Here is an 11915-nt window from a genome sequence, read left to right on the forward strand (position 1 = left end):
ATAAAAATAAAATAATTATATAAATGCTATATTACACATGTAAAACGAAAAAAAAAAAAAACCCTACTATTAAATACAATTATCAGATGAAGCATGTTACTTTTAAGAAGCAGTTAACTCTGTCTTTGTTGCAGTTTTCCTCCACTTAAGCAAGCTTGAGTCCTAGTCATGTGTCCTTGTCATGGCAGCACGTCCGAGAGTCAACATGTGGCACCACGTTGCTTGGCTGAGGCCCTCGCGCTTTTGCATGTTGGTGACGTCAAGTAGGTGTGGTAACGAATGATGACCGCGCCTTCGCTTTTCAACCAATCAGAGCGAAGACCGGCTTGTCTTTAAGTCAGCTGGTTGGTGATAAATAACCTCCTTCTCACGAGCTGATGCAACTGAGGAAAGAGACAGGAAGAAGGTTTAAAGAAGTGGCGTGGGCAAGCATCCGACACTGCCGGGAAAGCGTTTAAACGAGCTTGTTGGTAAGCGTACGATTCGTTTTTAATGATTATAGTGAAATAACATGATTATAAATTGGGAAATGCTATAATGTGCGTATATATAAATCAATTGTTTTTTAATTACATTACATAAGTACAGATGTGATTCTATCCAATGCTTCTTAAGTTTCTATATTTGTCTGAATGTCTGATTTTCAGCTGAATATTTAAATCACTCTACATTTTGTGCTGCTTGTGTTTCCTAGTAACCGTGTCTACCGGTAACAAGCCTTTGTATTAAAGCTTAGAACACGCAGTGCGCGCGGTATTCACACGTTTAAACCTCTTAGTCAGCTACGAAATGTGCTTTCTTCATTTAAAACACGACCGCCCAGATTTCAGATTCAGAGCTGGTTAGGAATAAATATCCTAATAAACAAATAGACTAATGCACCAGGGTTTAGTTTGCTAGCTGAGAATTCTACATTCATCCTCATGCACTGAAGTGCACAGTCACGCAGTCACGTACGATCTCATGGTCATTAGGTGTGTCTGTAGCTGTCAAGTCTGATTGCTATGTCTCGCAATACTTTCTTTGGGTGTAACCATGAGTCGGCATATAAACGGACCTAAACACAGCATGCATTACGGTATAATCCTGATCAAATGTATGGAAAACGTGTTTTAAAATGACGTGTATTTATTTAAGTTTTTTATTATTATTAAAAATCATTTATTTAACACCATATGTTGCAAAATTATATCGCTGCTAACACAACACGCCAGTGAGATAATATGAGTTACAGGACAGTACCGTCTTGTGTGGCGCCTTTTGCGTATCTTAGTCATAACCGTAAATTCATGTATATAAGATCCTTTTAATCATCAAAGTTTTCAACGAGACCGAAAACAAGTCGTAATTGATGAATGAGTGAATTCGTACATTTTTAATTTAAAGCTAACCATAATTAAAATTAAGCAAACATGTTTGTTGTGGATCTACGTGACAGAAGCAACACGTAACACGTGGTCTGTTACGTAACAGGTAACGCTTTTCGTGTAGTTTGTTGCCTCACGCGCACGATTTTGATTGGTCGCTCGTAAAGGTGGGGCGGTAAAAATAAATAAATAGCCGTTTCCCTGCCACCCCAGCACTCACCCCTCGATTACCAGAGTGCAAGAGATAAGGTTTCAACACTAGAAACCTGCCCCCATCCAGTCCCCTGTGTGTCATCGTGCATCATCATTAGCATATTTATTTTTGCTTGTCTGTCCTGCTGAAACATTCACCCTGACCTGACCAAATACCCAATAGCCATTTTGTAAGTGAGCCAGCTTGAAGTTCATGGTAGAAACAACAACAAAAAAAAAACTGGTACAAAAATATCACACACCGTAAGATGTGAATTAGGGAATCTCAAACAAGTCTAGTATAGATGGTCTAACGAGTTTCTTTTTTCATAGGTTATTGAAGATGCCAGTGGTGCGTGCATTGACCAAACTGGCTAAGAAAGGCCTTCTTGCCCCTGTATGTGGTTGCCAGGGTTCATCGGTGGCTGTGCGCCATGTCAGTTTCTCTCCGCGCCAAGTAACCAGTGCGTCAGATGCCAGCTTTCACTCCGTGTCCTTTTCTGAAACAGATCACCCAAAGGTTCTTATCACAGGTATGACTAACTCTCAATATATTTACCATTGCCTAAATTCTGTGCGTTACTCCATATTTATAGCTTTTTTTTTTTTTTCTTTCTTAAAGGTGGCCTCGGGCAACTAGGTGTTGGACTGGCGAAACTGTTAAGGTAAACAGTAAAATGAGTATAATTGTCCTGGTGAATATATAATCTGCAAAATGTAACATGAAGTTTGATTTTGTTTAACAGGAAAAGGTATGGAAACAACAATGTGATTCTTTCAGATATCAGGAAACCATCTACAGACGTCTTTCACAGTGGTGAGTGTTACTCTTCTCTCGTGTAACTTTAGCCTGCTAGAGCCTGAAAGCACAGAGAGCATGCCGTTCACTGCCTTTCTACAGTTACCAGTACAAACAAAGCAGGCTTTGTATCATTTCTCTATAGCTCTCGAGAAGAGGACTGTCTGTATTCTGTTTAATGTTATTCCTTTTTTAAAAATTATTTTTTTACATTTGTTAAGTTTAGAAAGCAGTTTAGGAGATTGTACTAACAGTTATACATCTACACTACAAGTTTATATCTACTTAAAAAAACATCACTTGTATGTGTATAATATAAAATTTGTGTTCAGGTCGAATCCTATTCTGATTATTCTGACTTCTGTCCAGGCCCCTTTATCTACTCTGACATTTTGGACTATAAAAACTTGCGAGAGATTGTCGTCAACAACCGGATCACCTGGTTGGTGCATTATAGTGCCCTTCTCAGTGCTGTTGGGGAAGCGAATGTGGCCCTGGCCCGGGCTGTCAACATTACTGGTATGTCTGCAGGAAAGGAATTCTTTCCTTTCATTATTATCAGTGATCTTCATTATCATCACTTGTATCTTTCAGTATACAAAGAATAAAATAGTTCTCTGTTTGTTTTCAATTGTTTTGTGAAGTGACATGTGCAGCTAACATGTGCATTGTGTGTGTTCTCAGGTCTTCACAACATTCTGGATATTGCTGCAGAGCATGGGCTACGACTCTTTGTTCCCAGCACGATTGGTGCCTTCGGTCCTACTTCCCCCCGTAACCCAACTCCTGATCTTTGTGTGCAGCGACCTCGTACCATATATGGTGTCTCCAAGGTCCATGCTGAGCTAATGGGCGAGGTAAAATCCATACGTTCCATATTCAAACTGTCACCATAATTTAAAATATTGATCACAGTCAACCCTTAATTTCTTCTCAATGATTCCTTCTTTAATTCATAGTACTACCATCACCGGTATGGGCTTGACTTCCGTTGTCTCCGGTACCCTGGCATCATCTCTGCAGATTCCCAGCCTGGCGGTGGTACGACAGGTACAGTAGCCTCAGTTGCAACTAGAAGTGTAACAATCGGACAATTTGGATCGATTAATCAGTTTAAAGGCGAAACAATTGAAATGATTTAATGCAAAAATATTCACTCAATTTCTGTAAAAAAAAATAAATCGAACAACTGTTATGTGAAAGACAATTAGATCTATGTGTAAATACCTAATTAGCTAAATTAGAAGGTATAATAGGTAAATAGAGGGTAAATTTAGAATTGACATTTTTATCAAATGACATACCATACACTTCAACCTTCTGCATGTGGTGAAATCAGGCCAAGCATTTATCCCATATCTTTACCTTACATTTGCATCCTCAAATTTACTAAGTACCATTGACAAGGACAGGAATTCCATTATACAAAGCAGTGCAGTATTATGACAGAAAATGTTTAAATTCCTTCTAAGTCTTAGTCTGTGCTCGTTTTTTAGATTATGCTGTGCAAATTTTCCATGACGCTGTCAAAACTGGACAGTTTGAGTGCAACTTGAAGCCGGACACCCGACTTCCTATGATGTACATTGATGACTGCCTGCGGGCTACGCTCGAGGTCATGGAAGCCCCAGCTGAGACGCTGTCCATGCGCACTTACAACATCAATGCCATGAGCTTCACTCCTGATGAACTGGCACAGGAGGTCCAAAAACAGCTGCCTGACCTCCAAGTTGCATACAAAATTGACCCTGTACGGCAGGCTATAGGTAAGAGTCAAGCTGTCCAACATACCCATACTGTGTACAGTATTTCATTTAAGGGTAAACCCTGAATGGAGTTCTTACCTTCATAATTTTTTCCCTGTCTGTTTATCTGAGTGATCAAGATGTACTAATGTTCTTTGGTGTGTGATTTGCCTGTACAGCCGACAGCTGGCCGATGAACTTTGATGACTCAAATGCACGCAAGGACTGGAGCTGGAAGCACGACTACGACCTGCCGGAGTTGGTTCAGACGATGCTCAACTTCATTGGTTCAGAGTCCCAAGTTGCCCAAGCCAGCTGAATCAAATCAAAGAGTTTGTACATGCATATTCATAAAGACTGATAGCCTTGAAGAACAGAGATCTCCCTGGTCTGTAAATAGTTATCTGCTCCCTCTTATGTGCCTGGATTATCTGGAGGAAAACAGATATGGAGACGTGTATATAAGATGTATTGCTAAAAGGTGAATTTTTGAGTGCCCAAAACATATTATTCCCCCAACGTCTTTTATTTACGTTCAGGTATTTAAGAAAAAAAAAAAAAAAAGCCTGGTTTGCTTTAATTGGTAAAAGCAACATTGCAAAATAATATTCAGTGGCAGGGCTAAGAGCTGGCTTTAAGTGGAAATTGCTACCCAAAGTTGTCGTACTGTATTGCTTAAACGATTAAGCCAGCTTTTATGACTAAAGTCTGCTATGATTGTTACCAGTTATGTGCAACGGTCTGCTTGGTTTAAAAATAAGCATGTTTAGATACTTTAAGTGAGAAATGTCAACTATAAGTTAAATCAGAATATGAGAAACTTCCACCTATGACAAAGTGAAACAAATGTTACAAAAACTGTAACATAGTAAAAAAGAAAAGAAAAGATGAATCAATGTCAAAACATTGTTACACATTTTTATATCAGAAGGAGCTAACATAGGTATGTAAAATCTGGCTAACTGTATTTAAGTTATTAGCAAAGTAGGTGTTTTAAATCTTTTTTTATATTATATAATTTTGATCATATTCCTGACAAGGTCAAGTAATGCACTTATGAATTACATCAGTAATCCCAGCCTGTTTATGTGCTTTGCGAAAATGAAAAGTGTTAGCAATGATGAATAATACACTGAAAATAAGTTGAGTAACTAGTCAACAAATTGCTAATAAATTACTGTATATTATGGATGTTACCTTTATCTCTTTTTATATCGGTGAGCAATTGGGATTAAGGACATTGCCTAAATGCCCAGCAGAGGTATATTGACACTTCTGAGGTTTGAGTTACAGCCTTAAAATCAGTAGACCAATGCCTTATACCCTGAGCTATCAATTGAAATTGTGTCTGAATGTTGTATGTACATACATACGTAAGTGTGGGTGTAAAAAGGAAGCAGGGGCCAGCATAAGTAATGCTCGTATTTTCCTTTCCTCCATCACTTGTGTACTATTTATCTATTTATTTAGCTTTTGTCTAATAAGTTTTTCTTGCACCATTAGTTACATAATGTAATGTTTTTTTTTTATCATTTTCTTTATTATTAGATGGATATTATTTTCTATATAAATGCTTATCTTTTATGTTTTCCAGACAAGCTTGCCATGTTAATCATACCTTTTTTTTCTATTTAAATGTTAGAGCAGCCTCTTAGCAAAACATTGTGATAACTGTGATAAAATGTCTATGATCAAATCCTTTGAAAATTGTCAGATATGCTGGAATGAGTTGGTTCGTTGTCGGCTCAGATTTGCAAATAGGCAAATTTCAGTCATTTTTTAAAATAACCTTTTTGTAAATGAATTTTTGGTGACTATCAGCTGAGGTGCTGCTAGTTTATTTTTTAGAAAATAGTTGGTGCTTTATGTTGCAACAGCTTACTTCAAGAAGTACAATATGAAATCTCAGTACTAATAGCAAAAATGTACTAGAGCTTTTGTGGTAACATCCACAAGCCACACTTTGATTGCAACAACTGAAATAATAAAGACATTTTTTGACTCTTTGTTTGCCTTTTTTGTCAAATTCCTTATGAAACTATATTCTCTAATAGTAGGTGGTATTTTAAGACAATAACTTGTTAATAAACCTCTTAGTTTGAACCGGAATTCATGTATTTATTTTTTCTAAGGCATGCATATAGATTGATGTCCATTGTTGGACATGTTTTGCATAGATCGCAAGAGCAAAGATTAATCGTATGATTGTGCTTTTCTTGCCTGCTGGGTTACATAATGTTTGCATTTATAGTATATAGACTTAAAACCCTTTCCCCATCATGATATTCAAGATTAACACAAGCTCTAACATTAAATTTCTGTTATGATTTAATAAGTCCATATAAGCTTACTATGTTAATCATAACTTTTTTTCTATTTAAAATATTAGAGCAGCCTCTTAGCAGCGCATTGTTGTAAATATTATAAAATGTCTATGATTAAAGCCTTTTTTCACAGACATGCTGGATAGACTTGTTTATTGTTGATGGCTCAGACTTGCAAATTTCAGTAATTTTATAACTTTGCTTTGAAATTTTTACTAAGTGACTATCAGCTGATGTGCTCCTAGTTTATTTTTAAAAAATGGTTGGTGCGTTATGTTACAAAAGGATTTTTTAATAAGTACAGTACAATATAAAATCTTAGTACTACTGTAATAGCAAAAGTGTGCGAGAGCTTTTGTGTTTACATTCACAAACCACACTTTGTAACACCCAAAGTTTTTTGACTTGGTATGTGTTTGCCTTTTTTATCCAAATTTTAAATAAACTATAGGAGGTGGTATTTTAAGACAACAACCTACTAATAGACCACTTAAAATATCATTTGGAGCCTGAATTAATATTTTAAGTTTCAAAAGGGTGCCTAAAAATTGATGTCCATTATTGGACATGTTTTGCATAAATCTGGTAATGAAATAAAAAATCTTGACATTAAATACAACTTTAGGCAGGCAATAATGGCACATACTCAAGTAGGTCAATAAATTGTTTAAATAGGCGTAATGATATTGTTCCCAAGAGCAAATGCTAATTGTATAATCATGCTTTCATTTGCAGTGTGTCTGTTTAAGTGACTGCTGGGTTACACATTGATTGTATTTATACTTTATAGACTTGAAGCCTTTTCCCATTATGATATTCAAGATTAAAACAATATCTAAGATTACATTTCTGTTTTTATAAGTCTGTTTTCATGTCCATATAGGCTTACTAGGTTAATTATACCTTTTTTCTATTTAGAATATTAGAGCAGCTTCTTAGCAGCACATCGTTGTGGTAAATATCATAAAATGTCTGATTAAAGCCAATTATTGTTGACGGCACAGACTTGCAAGTAGGCAAATTTCAGTAATTATATAACTCTGTTTTTTGCGAGTGGCTTAAGTAGAACAATACATTGTTTAAATAGGCGTAATGGTATTGTTCCCAAGAGCAAAGACTAATTGTATGATCGTGCTTTCATTTGCAGTGTGCTAGGTTACATAATGTTCATATCTATAGTATATAGACTTAAAAGCCCTTTCCCATTATGATATCCAAGATTAACACAAGCTTTAAGATTACATTTCTGTTGGGTACATTTCTACAGTTTTATGTACCAACTATTGCTGATGCCACTAAAATACTTACAAAAAAACCAAACATCGTTTGTGCCGAGTTGCAGCTGTGGGCTTGTGTTTTCTGACTTATTGGATAGATAAGATCAGAGTAGTTATTCTGTGCATGCTGAATAGTTAGGCTACTTGGCACAGTACCCAGAGAACGTCTGTACTGTGAGAAAGATAAGGCAGCCAAGCAGTCTTTAATAATCCCATGCCAGCGCAGTATGACACATATCTGTAATAAATAAAGGCAAATAGTCTTGCATATATTAAGTTTTTTGTGGAATTTTGCAACATTCCAGTTACATTATAATCATGTGGTTTCAATTGACATTTCAATTTGTAAGCCTTTTAATTATTTGTTTTTAAATAACAAGGATTGTGTGTGCCTTGTGGTAGGCTGTTCTGTCCTTGACCCCAAATTGAATCCAGTGCTCAGTCAATAGAACCAAATGGGTCTATTTTTAGAGGCATTTAAATCATGCCACATAGCAATCACGGATGTGTCTGCACATACTGTACAGTACATACATTCTTCATATACCGATCAGCCATAACGTTATGACCACTGTCAGGTAACCTGAATAACATTGATATTCAGCCTACAGTAGCATGTGAAAGTGGGTGAAAGAACAAAAAAATGGGCAAGCGTGAGAATTTATGAGACAAGAAACAAATTGTGAAACCTAAGTTAAGCCTCTATTTGTCACATATACATTATAGCACAGTGAAATTCCTTCTTCGCATATCTCATCGTAACTGGGGTCAGAGTGCAGGGTCAGCCATGATACACAGCGCGTCTAAAGCAGATAAGGTTAAGGGTCATGCTTAAGGGCCCAACAGTAACAACCTGATTGAACCGCCAATCTTCATATCAATAACTCAGTGCCTAGATGAACAAAACTGCCTAGATGACTGGGTCAGAGTCACTCCAAATCCTCAACTCTTGTGGGATGTTCCCGGTTTGCAGTGGTCATGACCTATCAAAAGTGGTCCAAGAAAGGACGATGGATGGTGATCTGGTGACAAGGCCATGGGTTGCCAAGGCTCACTGATGTATGTGGGGAGCAAAGACTGGCTCATGTAGTACAATCCAATACAAGCGTTACTGTAGGTCAAATTGGTGAAAAAGTGAATGCTGCTTCTGATAGAAAGGTGTCAAAACATATAGTGTATCACAGTTTGTTGCATAAACCAGTAAGGGTACCAATGCTGACCTTTGTCCACTATCCAAAACACCTATTTTTGGCATGTTTCATCAGAAACGGACCATAGAGCAATTGAAGAAGGATCACAGGAATCACATTTTCTTTTACTTCAGGTGGTTGGCCAGTTGTGAATGCATGATTTACACTACGTGGGGAAGAATGCAAGAAGGCAATGCCACAGAAGCAGTGTTATGCTCTGGACAGTGTTCTACTGGGAAATCTTGGGTCCTGCCATTCAAAATCTTACTTTTACAAGTACGCCCTACCTCAATGTTGCTGACCAAGTACACTGCTTCGTGGAAACTGGATTGGCAAATGGAAGTGGCCTCTTTCAGCAGGATAATGCACCATGCCACACTGCAAAAAAAAAAAAAAAAGGTACTGTGCTGTAATAACTAGTGAGGGTCCTCCTCACAACATGTAGGATGGCTTGGTACCAGATACCACAACACACCTTTAGAGGTCTAGTGGAGACAGGAAATTTTGCTGATTTTTATAAATCTGCTTTGTAAAGTCAAAGCAATCTTCTCCTTGCCTGGGATAAGGGGAGGAGTATGGATGGATGACAGCTTTTACATTTCCCACGTTTGATATGAGGGGTTATGCAAGAGGCACACACCCTCTTTTCACCCAATAGGAACCACAGAGGCTACAATATGCCTTTTACACAGAGGCTGGGCTTTCAGTGAGATAACTGACTCAGTCTCATGATCAGCCTGAATGGGAAATGCCAAAACACTCTGTGGTGCAGCTGTTTTTTACAGGGAGACCTGTTGCTATGGGGACCCTTAGTAAACCATTGACTACTGTCATATAAAGATGTTATTTTAGATGCCTTTTAAAAAGCGTAATTTATTATGTCATCATGGTTCCTATTACATTGAATTGTACTTAGGATGTTTAGGTAGTACATTGTACATAGAATCCTTGGTTTAGACAATAAAGTATGTGATTGCAATACATCTCCCTAACAGGTAATTTGCAAAGACAGCACACAGCGTCCATTCACTGCAAAGGCTGACTGCTGCTGGTGACTGTTTGGTGACTTTTTAGTCTTCAGTGAAGTCATCAGGGTGTAACAGGAGGATTCAGTAAGCTATTAAAATCTTCTTTCATTTTAGTTTCACATTTAGTTTTCAGTTTCTTAGATGCTTTTTCAGCAGATGAACTTTTAACTTTCATTTGACTGTGACAATTTCTATTAAATCATTTAAAAATTTCGACTGGATATTGCAAGATATGAATAAAGTAAAATGTTTGTTTTGATGAAAATGTATTCATACAAAAGTAGCATTACTATATATTCAATGTTTTAACAGTGCTTTGATTTTTAACAGTGTTTTTTAAAGACTCAGCAATTACAATTTATATTTGTCTAATCAGAACTAAACTCTCCGGTCTTTTCTGATTATTTAAGATTGTCTCGAGACAAAGTAAATAAATCATATCATTACATGGTTCTCTCTCATGATTACTCTTATGTGTATAGGACTCAAGGTTACAGCCAAGACATATTTGTAGAACAGGTTTTTAGATACAAAACTTGGCATGCCTTTCTGGCTTTAGTTGCAACGAAGAGAATGTACTTCCTCTATCATTGTGATATAACTTCTGTAAGGGCCGGTAGTAATGCAATAGTGTGTGCTTAACCTTTTTTTTTTTTTACTGATAAAACTCATTTAAATTGCACATGTATATAGAGTATGTCTTCTTCCATACAAATGTACTACTCAACATAATCTCTATGGATTTACACCATCATTGAACCCAATCGATCATCATTGAACCCAACTCCCAACAATGGTAAATGAGGCGGCATGGTGGCTCAGTGGTTACCACTGTTGGCTTTCACCTCCAGGGTCTGGGTTTGATTCCTGGCCAGGTTCAATTCCTGCCTCTGTGTGCATGGAGTTTGCATGTTCTCCCTGTGCTTGGTGAGTTTTTTCTGGGTACTCCAAATTAGGCTAATTGGCATTCCCAAATTGCCTGTAGTGTGTGAATAAGTCTGTGTGTATATGTGTGGACTGAATTAGCACCCTGTCCAGGGTGTACCACGCCTCGTACCCTAAGTGTCCTAGGATTCATTCAAGTGTCATTCCCAGGCCCCCCCGCAACCCCGTATACAGGATAAAGCGGTATAGACAATGAGTAAGTGAGTAATGGTGAATGAGTGACCCCAAAAAAGGGGAAAAAGCTAGCATTTGTAGTATGAGCAAGAATGTATTTTAATTGAGAAATGTAAATAAATGTTATCAATAAATGTTATTTAGACGTCGTATCTGCAAGACTGTTTAAGAATGGTTTGTTCATTGTTATTGCAAAGTCATTTTAGTCAATGTTGGTTCAACATTATTTTATCAATGTACCTTCTAACTTTTAAAAACAACCTAATATTAATGGTGTTCCAGCCTCAGTAAATTTGCCTTAACATTGCCACAACGAACGAGCTTCGCTGAGTCAGCTACAAGAGCAATGCTGAGGCCAGGCACTGATGTTGTGTGAGGTGGCTTGGCATAGTGTCAGTGCTCATGTTTACTGTAGATGAGGTCAGAACTTTTGACCATACAATGTACTTACTACATGATATGGGAGTAAGTCAAAAATTATCCGCACTTTGGTTATATGAAACATCTTTTCAGTGCTTTCCATTTATACCTACTGTACTGTCTCCTCAGTCATTGCTGTGCAAGTGTGAAGTTGTTACAGTACATCACTTTATGTACTTTTTGTAAATGCAGTGTGAGCAAAAATGAATACCACAGTTGTAATTTGCACCACAAAGAGTAGCATGCAGTGATTTTTTATTTTTTTTTGTGGTCTGAGGATGCACCTTGTGCCAAAACAACTCATGGAAAAGCATAAACAGATGTGTTGGGAGATCTGCAATCAAAATTTGGACTGATGGTCTTAGGAGACTGAAAGCTTTTTAAAGAGAATTATTACTGTGGACAAGACATGGACCAGTGTGGAATGGAAACATCCTTAATCGTCGACCAAGAA

At 37.3% G+C, this 11915-nt stretch overlaps 1 protein-coding gene across 1 annotated transcript; it reads left to right on the forward strand.

Moving 5' to 3' along the window:
* Positions 1–355: 355 nt before the first annotated feature.
* Positions 356–6109, forward strand: tdh (L-threonine dehydrogenase). The gene is made up of 9 exons (XM_053489557.1): positions 356–470; positions 1893–2092; positions 2182–2224; positions 2306–2376; positions 2728–2877; positions 3043–3215; positions 3318–3408; positions 3855–4124; positions 4283–6109. The coding sequence occupies exons 2-9, from the start codon at positions 1903–1905 to the stop codon at positions 4420–4422; spliced, it is 1128 nt and encodes a 375-aa protein (XP_053345532.1). The 5' UTR covers positions 356–470; positions 1893–1902; the 3' UTR covers positions 4423–6109.
* The last annotated feature ends 5806 nt before the right edge of the window (positions 6110–11915 follow it).

The sequence above is a fragment of the Clarias gariepinus genome, chromosome 27 (assembly GCF_024256425.1).
Source record: "Clarias gariepinus isolate MV-2021 ecotype Netherlands chromosome 27, CGAR_prim_01v2, whole genome shotgun sequence".
NCBI classification, from domain to species: domain Eukaryota; kingdom Metazoa; phylum Chordata; class Actinopteri; order Siluriformes; family Clariidae; genus Clarias; species Clarias gariepinus.